The sequence below is a fragment of the Centroberyx affinis genome, unplaced genomic scaffold, assembly GCF_046629955.1.
Source record: "Centroberyx affinis isolate AG114_WGS23_722 - 3 ecotype Tasmania unplaced genomic scaffold, CSIRO-AGI_Caff_v1 ptg006031l_1, whole genome shotgun sequence".
NCBI lineage: Eukaryota > Metazoa > Chordata > Actinopteri > Beryciformes > Berycidae > Centroberyx > Centroberyx affinis.
The window spans coordinates 231,176-241,180 of record NW_027283067.1 but is presented as its reverse complement, the minus strand read 5'-3'; the positions used below and the strand labels follow the sequence as shown (position 1 = coordinate 241,180).

General features: G+C 38.5%; 1 protein-coding gene across 1 annotated transcript; it reads right to left on the bottom strand.

Moving 5' to 3' along the window:
- Positions 1-2,006: 2,006 nt before the first annotated feature.
- On the bottom strand, positions 2,007-8,868 carry dnase2b (deoxyribonuclease II beta). Its single transcript, XM_071512036.1, has 6 exons — positions 8,753-8,868; positions 7,887-8,061; positions 7,059-7,137; positions 6,260-6,421; positions 5,104-5,301; positions 2,007-3,916 (listed from the first exon to the last, which is right to left on the bottom strand). The coding sequence occupies exons 1-6, from the start codon at positions 8,860-8,862 to the stop codon at positions 3,582-3,584; spliced, it is 1,059 nt and encodes a 352-aa protein (XP_071368137.1). The 5' UTR covers positions 8,863-8,868; the 3' UTR covers positions 2,007-3,581.
- Between the last annotated feature and the right edge of the window lie 1,137 nt (positions 8,869-10,005).

Sequence of the window (10,005 nt, the reverse complement as noted above, 5' to 3'; positions counted from 1 at the left end):
TAATATAATCCTAAAAGAAAAGAATAATGTTCATCATAAAATGAAACAAAGCAAAGCAAAGCAACCTAGGATTAAAGAAAGCTGCTTTATGGACACTTAATATCATAATAATCCAAACCAAAATTGACCATTGTTAATTTTTAAACGTGTTATAAATATTTTTACTTACATATTCTGGCAACCTGTTTATCTCCTGTGTTCAGTTTTCACTGTGAGATCTCCAACGACACTGTATCTCACACTTGACGAAACCGACAGCCAAGATCATATCTCCCACAAGTTTTATCTGTTATCTGTTTCTGTTCCTGATTCAAAATATTCTTTGTAAATGATTCATTGACTGATGTGATGTCATGGGCTATATATTTCATATTACATAATGATTACAATTATAATTATAATTTTCCCTTCCCTTTGAACCTGTCAAATGAACCTGTCATTGAACCTCAGGAAAATAGAGCCTCAGCTCCACCTGTGTATTTATTTATTTATTTATTATTTAGTGCAAATAGGTAACAATAAAAACAAAGAGGTCAAAGACAAAACAAATACAATATATAATATGAACACCTCTTGTTGACAAGACAATGGGTTGGGAGTGTGAAAAGTTGGGTAGGGGGCTACATGAGCTTGTTCTGGGGGGATTAAAGATTTGGGTGATATGATTAACTTAAAATATTCAAAGTAGTATTAAAAGTATGCTGGAGTGGATATGCTGTATGTGTTATGTGTGTACATATGTATGTTCTGTGAGAGGGCTATGTGTGTCAGTCTATGTACAGTATGTGTATGTGCATGCAGTAAAGGCAAACTTAAATAAATGTTAATTTCTTACATTTAAAGTAATTTTGTAGTATTATCTCCCATCCGAGGGACTAGCTCCTCAGAAGGGTTACTGTGTCTCTGTAAAAACAGACTTTTACAATTCTAGACTTGAACAGCAACAGCAGTAAAAGTGCTGTTTAAATAGTAATCTAGCAACCACACTAACAATTATTAAGCTGTATCTTTAAAGCGGCCAGTTAGGGTACGGTTAGGGTGGCAGTGGGATAGGCTTCAGGATAGGAAACAGTTAGCTGCTGGACGAGTACCTCCCGCCACCGGCCTATAGATTAGAATCTGGTACTGTTAACCACAGGCAGACTAAACTAACCACCTCTGACTGAGGGCTGGTCTTTGTCTTGCACAGGGCAGAGTTGTTCAAACACTGACAGACAAAACACTGACCGATAACATTAACTTTTGCATTGCATCATGTATTTGATGTTGAAAACCTCTGAGATGTTTACTCATCCACCCAACATAGGTTTTCATCAGTATCCACCCAGATAAGATTCCGGTGAAGCATGTTGAAATAAAGTGGTTAGTTGTCATGTGCCTGATACAGGCCTCTCTGTCATCCTTACGCTTCCACACCTTGGTCAAATAGTATTTGTAAATATTTATTCAGGTGTGTTTTAATCTGCTTGCCGCAAGGGTTAGACCCCAAGAAAGTGCCTTCCTGAGTTTGACAACTATCCTAGCACAATCTGAATTACCCGACCATCTGGTACTCCAAGTGCAATTGTGTGGGCAATTGTGATGGCCAGTACAGAAAAGTGTCCATCTTTCATCTTGCCCCGTGGAGGCGACAGATAGCCATGTCACGAGGCCTGATGGCCCTCAGAGTATTAGTATCTGAGCTGCTGAGGAGTTGCTGGGGCTTCGGTGTCTTGCTCAATGGCACTTCTGCAGGTTACACACTTGAGGTTGCAGTAAACTGAACACAAGCCCTTCCAGTTATTGGACAGTCTCTCTAACCACTACGTCACACTGTTTATCCAAAATACTCAGGACTTCAGTAGAACAGTTATAAAACCTCTACACAGGCTTAAAACACCCCTTACATAGCTCTGATTCACAGTGGAAGGTAGGCTGATGATGGGTTTTTAAATAAATCTGAGTCAGTAAAGACAACCAAAACAAGTTTGTTTATTGCATCTTTATTGATTAAAGATATACTGACATCATATTTCCTAATTACCTCCATACTATAAAAATAAAAATCCCTCAGTAAGATTGTAGACACACAAATGCCATCCCTTCCAACACACACACATTGTTAAGCAAGGCTTAAAAAAACAAACAAAAAAACCCCATTCATATCTGCTCTCATCAATGACGGTTCCCGATCGATGTGATAATAATAAATAGGCTGTGCGATGTGGAATAATAAAACTTGAGATAGTTGGATACATTCATTTAATGTATGAAATTTGCATTGGATCTTTTAGAGCAGTAAGCTGTATACAAGATCATTTTAAATTGACTCAAAGGAGAAATGCTGCCTCAGCTTCAATGTATTGTAGAGAGGTGTTCATTGGAAGTTGGGGTGTTCAGACTTGAAGAGCAATTAAGACAAATCCAAGGCACTCTTATCTTAGAAAAGAAGTTAAAAAGCTTTTATTTTAGTAGCTAATGCATGGCATTACAGTAAAAGTTGCACTGACGTGTTGCGGCACATGCTGGCCTTCCTCAGGGGTACAAACTGTTAGCAGGAGCACAGGTGTTATTAATTGCATGATTGAGTGAGGACAAAAGATTGGTTCGCTTAACAGCACATAGATATAGGTCATAGTTTGAAACTTTATATCCAATACATAACATATAATATTCACATAATTTATAAAAGAAAAAATATGGAAGTACCACCTACACAAAACGTTCAACCCCAGAAACAAAACACAATAGTCACCATCACACAGGAGTATAATCTAACTCTTCATTCAGACCTGATTCAATACAATAAAATACAGTATCATAGGTCTGAACTGTTGTTATTCACCAAATTCTCACCTAGAATCCATAGAAAGGTAAAGAGTAAAGGTGTCTAAAGAAGGACTATGGTAGGGTGTGTATATGGAACTGAAATGCAGGAATATCAACCTTTTCACTGTCCTCTGGGATTAATCAAAGAATACCCATAATGTATCAAATGCCCATAAATATTGCCAAACTTAGCAACATGGAAATTGTGCGGCCTTATTGAACTCACGTCATACTCAGGGTGGGAAACTCTTCTATCTGGAAGAGCAAGTAGTTTACAGCAGCCACGTCTTTCTGTTGTGTATACCAAGATACACATCATTCAAGCATCAGGTATCAGACAGACATTCATTATTCTACAGATTCACCACTGAAAAATCTAGAAGAAGAATTAGAAATTAATGGAAATAGAATCTGCAGGGAAATAGGTTCACATTTTAAGATTATATGTTTGGCCCACTATAGCTAGCTACTGGAATCTAGCTAACTAGCTAGTAAGATTGTAGTAGCTAGCAGCCATTGTAGTTGTTGCTCCCGAGATTACAAGCTAGTTTGATAACTCAGTGTTGAAGTAACGCTTTTATATGTATATTATGCCAATCTTCTGGGTAGAGTTTCCCACCCCATGTGTGACTGTGGGGAAAAGGGTCAATAGCTGACAGGAACAATGTACACAGCATTATTCAAAATCATCCTAAACTTCCATATTTATTCTCATAAATTTGGCACCTTCAATGTGAGAGTGGCCCATTCTTAATCATTCTGTTCTCCCTCACCTAGCAGCTGATGTACCAGTCCACCACCTGTCGGAAGGCCTTGTAAATGACGGGGTTGAGGGTGCACACCAGCCCCCCACCCCGCCATGCCTGGGCCTTCTCCCTGTTCAGGTCCCCCAGGCAGGTCAACTGGTCCTCGTAAGCCAAGGACACACACCACTTCGAATGGTCGTAGTGGGACTGGAACAGGACCGATCCGGGAAGCCGCACCCTCTTCACGTTCATGACGTGTTTGGGGAGGGAGCAGTTGGAGGGCAGCTCATGGTCCTGTCTCTGCCAGGTCTCCACCAGCAGGTCGGTGTCCAGCATCTGGGCCACCCAGCCTGTGTAGATATCTGAATGCAGACCAGTGAGGGGTTTAGTTTAGATGCATTATCATTCAAAAATTATATAAAGTATAACATAAAGGCAGTATAGTCAGGAGGTGAGGTGGAAGCCTGTGCAGGATGCATTATGTGAACCTCATTGGGTTATTAGAATGCATTAGATTAGATTAAGTTAATGGTTTTAAGTGATAATTTGTGAATTTTTCATATAAATAAATGTCTGTTTTACTACTCTCTTAACGGTGATTGATACACACAATACTGATCAATCTATAACCAGTTCATGAAAGCTTTTGCATTTGCTGTTGACTGATCTATGCGACCTTTGAGTACAACAGGTGGTGACATCACCTGGCAGCAAAGATCAGCCAATAGCAGCCAATGGCAATTTTAGCAGCATGCTTTTTACCATTAGATGCCAGGCTTTACACAGATTTGGCTTTGGGGTGTAGTTAGTCTTTAAATGGAGACCAAACACAGAGCATGTAACCTCAGTTACCCTATCACAGGTAACTGAGATCAGCAATTGCAATATCATGCTTTTAACCAGAGAGAGAGTGAGAGGAGAGAGAGAGAGAGAGAGAGAGAGAGAGAGAGAGAGAGAGAGAGAGAGAGAGAGATCTATGAGCATTTGAGCCATTGAGCTATCATAACAGTCAAGAAATGCGATTGTAAAGTTCAATACAAAACACTGTAAATGGGTTCTGTGATATTTTAAAGCACAAAACATAGACTCCAAACCAAGAAGTGTGGAGCACATAATATTGAAATAACATTTTAGTTTACGAGGAAACTGTTTGAAGGCCTGGGTCGGCGGGTGGGGTGTGTTCAATGTGTTCAAGCACTGTTCTGTGCTGATAGTGTGTCTGCACCAGATAATGAGTGTCAGAGTTAGACAATTGAAATGGGCAAACAAGACAGTAGATAGAAGTTCCACAGTTTTGTAAAACCTTTGTAGTCTGACTCTTTAGTTAGGCTGTTAAATGTTCCGTGGAGTAAATATTTACTCTTGATAGGTTTTAGGGCATACTCTATGTCAATAATGATTGTGTAACACTAATATGTCCCAAGCAGGTTAAAAGAGGTTCTTTTCTTACATTGCCTTCATGTAATATGTTTCTTACGGCACAGAACGAGCATCTAAATGGCTAAAATGTAAAATCTAAATGGGCAACAGTACATGAGGAATGCCTTACCATCCACAAAGCGTTCCGATTTGACAAAACTGACAAACTTCTCCCCTCCGGCTGAGAAAAGCCGTTCCATTCTCTTATCAGAGGCCAGCGGCGGTTTGGAGCCCTCGCATAACTGGGCCAACACTGCCAGGTCGGCCATGAACGGAGCGGGCACAGAGCAGTTATACAGACGTGGGTAAAGGTACGCCATCTGCTGTGCTGGAGGGAAAGGCGTGTCCATCAGAAACCAGAGAGAAATAAAGGATGTATTTCATGACTAAAGGTGCTGATACACAAGGCTGTTTTTTGAGGGGGCAACATACTGTAGATGGGCGACATTCCCAGCAGCCGGAAACAAAATGAGACCCGATTTAAAAAATGTACTTAAATTTTACCTGGTAGGGTTATACTGATATATTGAGCCGATATTGGCCTATCCTCCCTGTCCGTAAAATTTTCAATAATGTCTTTTGTAAATTAATTCTTCATTTAAAATCCTAATAAATCCCAGAGTTCCCAGGGTCACTCTGCCTTAAGGAGCTGCTAAGTTAACCTTCCTAAAACAATTTCATTAGTATGGATTTCAATAGAGTTTTAGTGTGCCATGATGGTCTAAATGCTGTTTCAGCATTTTTCCAACCTGACAAGATATAATTCTAGGGGAAACACTGAATATCTGTCAAACTGAAAGAAATTGAATATTGGCACAAAATATTGGCAATATTGGGTTGTGGCAGCCTACATCCAAAAATACTGGTATTTGCCTTCAAAAACGCCCTAAATAATCAATGCAAAAATGCTGATGCACCTCTGTGAATAATGTTTCCTAATAGCATTGCCCAAAATGTTGCCATGTGTATCACTACTTTTTTTTACATTCTTCATGCCTTGGATTAATCCTTTTAATGTTTTTCATTTTCCACAGCATATCATACAAAAGTGAAATCTCTTGGGCAAATGTACTGCATGATGCTTCGCAGGATTGCATGCCTTTGGAATCAATGTATTGCCCATTTTACATAAAACTACGCATAGAAATCACTGAGGCTTTATATTAGCCCTTCAGTGTGTCACTGTGTTTTTCAGCAAATACAGAATTTTGTAAGTGGAAGTTAGACAGGGATGTGTACAGAGCTGCAGTAGGTCAAGGCCCGTTGCTTCATGACCATTCACTCACCTATGAGGGGCAACTGTCCATACTTATAGGTCACACAGAGAGCTGTCTGGCCGTTGACTCTACCGGAGGAGGGGTAAAGGTAGCCCCTCTCAGGGAACGAAGGGAAATGGGGAATACTGTGGGACAGCCAGAAACCTTGAGAGCGGTCAAAGAGCAGCGCCCCTGCAGGATGGACACAAACAACTGTGAAACGCATATACAATACATACACCGATGCACGTACAAACATGCAGTCCCTGTGTGCTTTCCATCAAAGTCACGTCAGGTTAGTCAGTGATCCAGAGTCAACAGCAGTTATCAGAGGGATGTTCTTTGCCCTGTTTCCTCCCCCTGACACCAAAACCATATTGATCTGTGTTTTTCTGCAAAATCATCACATCAGATAACTTGAATATAAACCGAGAATGCAAATACAATGTACACATAATATATACCCATAATATACACAGGACACTGAGTGCATTACATTACAAAAAGAAGGGTGACTCTGCTGTGATAACCTCAATCGCTCTTTCTCTGATGAGAGACTTTCCTACTGAGTATAGTAGAGCTGGATAAGGAGGCCTGGAAAGCCTGGAAAATTATGGAAAATAAAGTTAATTATTTCCAAGTCTTGAAAAGATTGGGAATTTTACAAAACAATTTGGTAATGTATGAGGAAATTGTGGTTTAGAATAATCTTTAGTTATATAGTGCTAATGGCCTAGCTGACTTACTGTACAGCCACTATTACTAGTATTTCCAAAACCAGTCTAGTCTCACTAGAGTCTAGTCTTGTTAACATGAGCATCTGCAGTACCTTTAGTGTGGCCATATCCTCTGATGTAATCCAGGACCGGTGGACCATCATTGTAGAGGGCGTAGACTAAGCTGTTAGACTGAAGGAAATACTAGTTAAATACATGGAAAGGATGATTTTCTTCAGAATTTCAGTTATTTTGGATATACAAATCCCATTCATTTCTTTGAAGAGTTAACTGTTTTAATTTCTTTTTCTGGCTTTTCTACATTCCTGATCACTTTCCTGACCCTGCACAGAGATTTACTGTATATCCACACACTGAAAAAATGTGTAAAACTTGCACCACAAATTAAACATCACAAGGAAGGACTTTGTTACTCATTTCATCTGGCTGGGGGAAGCTTATTCATCTCCAGCTGCAGCTTTGCTGCTATAACAGTTCCTCATAGAAACAACTTTGCATCTATTCAGAAACCTGAACCAGGAACAATCCGTTAGTGTGACTAAAACCACAAGAATCTCTATCAGTTACTATTATACACCTGAAGTATATTTGTAACTGTAGTGTTTAAGAAATTAGGGCAACACTCATCTGCACTGGAATATTTATTCTTTTATCTTTTATATTTTCTTGTATATCTTTTATATTGTCTTTTTAATGCACTTTCACTTTTCTTTATCTTTTTATCTTTTATCTTCTTGGACTGTCTTTTTAAATGTGATTTTAACTTTCACTTTTTATACCTATGTCTTTATTTTGCTTTTATTTATGTAAAGTGCTTTGAATTGCAGATGAGTGTGAAATATATAAATAAACTTGCCTTGCCTTGTGTATGCCATTGTGAGTGTATAAATCCCACATGGAAAGAGGGGACACGATCTCACCTTGTAGGCCTGTCCCATGTAAAGCTGGTTCAGTGTGCTCCCTATGGCTCCTTGGCTGCTGTTAACCAGGAATTTACTCATCTGCCAGCTCCCCACTGAGGAGTCCAGGTACATGTACTCCACTCCACTACCGATCTCCCCAATCTTATACTTGGGCAGCTTGTAGATGATAAACCTGCAGTGGATTAGAGAAAAAGAAATGTTGTACTGTATTCAAGAAACACACTGCAAAAAACGACAAGCTGTCCAGTGATTTTATCTTATTTCCAGACCTATCAAGCTTATTTTCTGATATTTTTTGTCAAATTATCTCACTGCACTGGCAGATAATCTTGCTGGTTTCAATAAATTTCACATGATAGGCCTACATGTCAAGATGCTGAAACAAGAAACTCCAAGACAATTTCACCAAGTAAATGTTCTGAAACAAGTTACATTATCCTGAAAAAAAAGTTATATTTGTTGAAACCGGTAAAGTTATCTGCCAGTCCAGTAAGATGATTTCACTAAAAAATCCTAAAATAAGCTTGATAAATCCGGATACAAAAATAACTTAACAAGTTTGTCCGTTTTTGCAGTGCAGCATGTTTTGCATTTCAGGGGATTTTGTATGCAATCATTGAAACAATAAAATAAGTAATGTATCTCACAGACTTTCTATTTCATGTTTCAGCATATTATAAAAGAGTAGACTCAATAATATACTGAGGTAAACATTTTCTGTCCGCTTGCCTGCCAAAAGACACAGAACGACACTCAAGCACCACAGTGAACAAAAAAGTGTGACTTAATTTCATCCTGTTACAAAGCTTTATGATTGTTAGTATTTTATATTTCAATTTATCAAATAAACTCAATCAACTCACCAATCAACAGGCTCACCAGCTTCATTTTTACAGGAAATGCCTGCGCTACACACCGTGCAGCATAAAAACATAACAACAATATGGAGCCATAAACTGAACCGTGCGGCCATCTTGAATCACTGCCTCGGGTGTAATGAACAAAAAAGGGAATTTGAAATCTTTTGTCAGGTTTTGGTTCATGGTTGAGCAACTTTGAAAGTGAATATAGCACAGCTGGCTGGAGATGCAAAACAGGAAGTCATAAGATGTGACAGGGGAACACCGACTATAGGAGTTTCATTTAGAGGAGAGTTTATACTGACATTATCAAATCAAATGGTAGGATGTTTTCACAGGCCCTTACGAAAAAAGTATAAATACCTTGAAATTATTTGTTTTACCTTTTTTGTTTATCCAAGGACAGGTTTTGCTCTTTTTCAGCACCGTCCTCCTTCACATTCATACTGTTGCACACTTTCACACCTGGGAGCTTCTCAGTACATCCCCAGTCCTCTGTTATTGGCCGCTGGGCAGCTGAGCACTGAACTGGAAAGCTTCTGGTCACAAGTGCAGTAATAAGATAAAATATATTCCTAAAACCTTATAGATTTAAGAAAAGTTTAAAAAAAGTTTGTTCCTCATTGAAAGAAACACTCGTTTGATTTCTTTTTACTTGGCTTTATATTTTTTAACACTGTTAGTACCACTGATTGAGGTCAACAGTCCAACTGAGAGGCTTATTTTAGAGGCTGAGATTAAACTTTAATAGTAAGTAAGACTTTATTTATCTAGAGCCTTTCTAAACTGCGGTTATAAAGTGCTTCACAATGGGATACTACAAAAATAAGAACATATACAACAGTAGAACTAAACATGGATAGTAAAACAGTAAAATATAGTAAAAAATATAATAAAAAAATACAACATCAAACACAATCAAAGGCAAGAGAATAAAATTATCCATTTCCACATAAATGTGTCCTGGTTCTAGTGCTCAAAAGCAATTAAACATTAAAAACACCAGATTAAAAGAAACATAAAACAATCCAGGCATATATTTTACAAGGCCCCCCTGCCGGCATACACCACATCCAGAAAATATCAATTAAATAATCGTGTTAAAAAGTAATGTTTTGGACTATATGTATTCTCAAAAACTAGAAAAAGGCCCAAATGACAAGATCAGAGCACAACATTGAGTTTTTTTAATGACATTCTATTACAATACTAAGTTTTAATGACAAGCCAGGAAGCTACCTTCCTCTGACATAAAC

Bases quoted from the DNA above. Each gene is read 5' to 3' on its own strand.
- dnase2b (XM_071512036.1), bottom strand. From the start codon at position 8,862: ATGGCCGCACGGTTCAGTTTATGGCTCCATATTGTTGTTATGTTTTTA. The intron at 8,062-8,752 runs GTGAGTTGATTG...AATCCACTGCAG, and splicing joins GCTGGTGAGCCTGTTGATTG to GTTTATCATCTACAAGCTGC. The intron at 6,422-7,058 runs GTACTGCAGATG...TCCATCCTGCAG, and splicing joins AGGATATGGCCACACTAAAG to GGGCGCTGCTCTTTGACCGC.